At 37.0% G+C, this 2,795-nt stretch overlaps 1 protein-coding gene across 1 annotated transcript; it reads left to right on the top strand.

Moving 5' to 3' along the window:
- The first annotated feature begins 1,546 nt into the window (after nucleotides 1-1,546).
- On the top strand, nucleotides 1,547-2,795 carry LOC142541808 (uncharacterized). Its single transcript, XM_075648268.1, has 2 exons — nucleotides 1,547-2,609; nucleotides 2,704-2,795. The coding sequence occupies exons 1-2, from the start codon at nucleotides 1,547-1,549 to the stop codon at nucleotides 2,793-2,795; spliced, it is 1,155 nt and encodes a 384-aa protein (XP_075504383.1).

Below are 2,795 nucleotides of genomic sequence, written 5' to 3'. Positions count from 1 at the left end.
AATATAAGTAAATTATATTAATTTTTATTGTCATATTAATTTGTGTGGTTATATACAAAACAATTTTGAAAAATATGTAATAAAATTGCACCGAGTATTTGGCGAATTCATCAGTCCTTCAGCTCAAGTTTTCGGCATTCTTCTTGCGCAACTCTTTTTTTTCTTCACTCCGTGGTATTTTTTGTTAGTTATAAAGAATCCGTGATTCTCCTCCCTTTATAAATTGCGTCGATCGTGTGATTATTGGAATTCCTAATTTGATTTGATAGTTTTCTGTCGAATATCAGAATTTTAGAGAATTGCGCCGAGTCTCAATAATTCAGAATTTGATTTGGGAGAATTGTGCTGAGTAACAGAATTTGGGAGAATTTTGCCGAGTCTAAGTCGAATATCTGTTTTTTCTTTCTATATTGAATTGTTTTATGTATATTATATCTGATAATGTTTGTAATTTATTGCAGATATTAAACTCCGGTAGCTCATTTAATTTCAAATTTCGTACAACGACATTTGAAAAGGTAATTACAATAATTTCTTATATTTTAATTGTATTATTTATGTTGTATTAATGTAATTATAATTTTTTTCGGTTGCATTATACTATTTTATATAATTCTGTTATATTTTATATTTTTAATATTAATTATGTTTTATATTTCTCAGACACATGGATACTGTCAGGACCTTACTTTACGTAGGTGGCTATGTCATTATTGGAGATGGTAGGGTTGGATATAATTCCCGCGACCAGGCCCATTAAAATCCCTCGCTCTACTGCATTTTCTCAATTGGTGAATTATTTTCATCGCAAGCTGGAGATCGAGCCATCAAAATTCTGCATCAAATTGTCAACGAAATATTGTTATAGCTCGTTGTCTCGTTACATTGAAGAGCATGTCTATATCACATATGATGATAGTCTACAATTTATATTTGAGTTGCCGACACTGGATTGCATGTACTTGTATGTTGATTCATCGCAAGTGTTACAGAACGTAAGTGATTACGATTTTGATGCAGTCATGCCAGTAATAACGCAAGGTTTGGGAACAGTAGGTTTGAATGAAGTGGGACCTTCTATGTATCACGTCGATGAACAGTCAGCTCAGACCTACTCTGGGATCGACACTGGTCCTTGGGATCACCATATCACGTCTCACACTGAAGAAGACTATGCATGGGGGATGAATAGAACACGAGAATTGGATTTACTTCAGGGGGTTGAGATCATCATATCACGGTTCCATCAGGAGTTGATGTTGCATGGGATTCTAGTAGAACAGGCCAATTGGATTTAAATTCATGGGCTCCTGAAGAAAATACCACACATGTCAGACATTTTGATAGTTCTGCTGAGGCTACAAATATTCCCGCCCCAATTACAGAACACATGGATGAGCAAGATGATTTATTTGGGGGCAGTTCGCATCATGTCATGAATAACGATGATGATTTTTATGCTACATCAAGTGACGGAGAAGATGATCATCATGTTGAGAATGCAAATGAAAGGACATCGGCGCGTGTGTAAATGTCTTGAGCAACAATGATAGAGAACATTCCTATTGCACCAGAGCAACATTTACGTAAAATTCCCCAATTTTTCAATGAAGTCTACGACGAACAAATTCCAGATTCATTTGGTATTCCTGCTTCTTCACGAACAAACTTTTACAATCCTGAAAGACCAGATCTCGGTGTAAAAATGGTTTTTAAGAGCAAAGGTGATTTAATAGCTTCAGTGAAGGATTTTTCTGTTCGGGTTTTGAGACGTGAATATATCGTTGTCCAAAGGTCTCCGACAATTTGGAAGGTCAAATGCAAGAACTGGTCCGAAGGTGGCAACTGTGGGTGGGGACTTCGAGCATCGTTCAAAAAAAGTTTAGGCTACTTCATGATCACAAAATATGGTGATGATCACACATGCATGTCTACCCAAGTCGGTATAGATCACCACAACCTTGATGTAAACATGATAGCCAGCACACTTTTGGGAATCGTGCGTTGTGATCCTGCATACGAGATCAAATATGTGAGAGAAAGTATTAAAGAAAAATATGGGTATGATATATCGTATGCTAAGGCATGGCAGAGTTTAAAACGCGCGGTGGAGGTAATCTATGGTACATGGGAAAGCTCTGTAACTTTGCTTCCTAAATATATGGGAGCTTTGTCGAAGTACAATCCAGGAACTATTGTAGAATGGAAGCATCTTCGACCGTATGATTATCCACATAAAACTTTGAACTTTGTGTTTTGGGCCTTCAAACCATGTGTAGATGGTTTTCGACATTGTCGCAACATAATAAGCGTAGACGGTACCCATATGTACACCAAATATAAGCACAAACTACTCATAGCAGTAACTTTGGATGCCAATAACCAGGTTTTGCCGCTAGCATTTGCGCTTGTTCATGAAGAGAATTATGAGTCTTGGCATTGGTTCCTCAGTAATATTGCACGAAATGTTACCAGAGAGTGTAATGGTGTGTGTCTTATATCTGATAGACATGCGAGTATAACAAGTGCAGTGCAAGATCTCCCTGACTTCAAGTCTCCTCGTGGTGTTCATCGTTTTTGTTTGAGGCATATTTGCTCTAATTTCAACAGTAAGTTCAAAAACATTCACTTGAAAGACTTATGTTGGGAAGCAGGGATACAACACCAAGTAGCAAAATTTAATGTGACAATGGAGACAATTAGAACAAATAATGCAGCAGCTTTCATCTATTTGTCAAACATTCCAAAAGAAAAATGGTCATTGGCTCATGATGGGGGATGGAGACGAGGGATAA

This window comes from Primulina tabacum, chromosome 4, assembly GCF_025594145.1.
Source record: "Primulina tabacum isolate GXHZ01 chromosome 4, ASM2559414v2, whole genome shotgun sequence".
Taxonomy (NCBI): Eukaryota; Viridiplantae; Streptophyta; class Magnoliopsida; order Lamiales; family Gesneriaceae; genus Primulina; species Primulina tabacum.
The sequence above is the reverse complement of the archived record's forward strand: the minus strand, read 5'-3'. Positions and strand labels throughout refer to the sequence as shown.

Bases quoted from the DNA above. Each gene is read 5' to 3' on its own strand.
- LOC142541808 (XM_075648268.1), top strand. From the start codon at position 1,547: ATGATAGAGAACATTCCTATTGCACCAGAGCAACATTTACGTAAAATT. The intron at 2,610-2,703 runs GTAAGTTCAAAA...GGAGACAATTAG, and splicing joins TATTTGCTCTAATTTCAACA to AACAAATAATGCAGCAGCTT.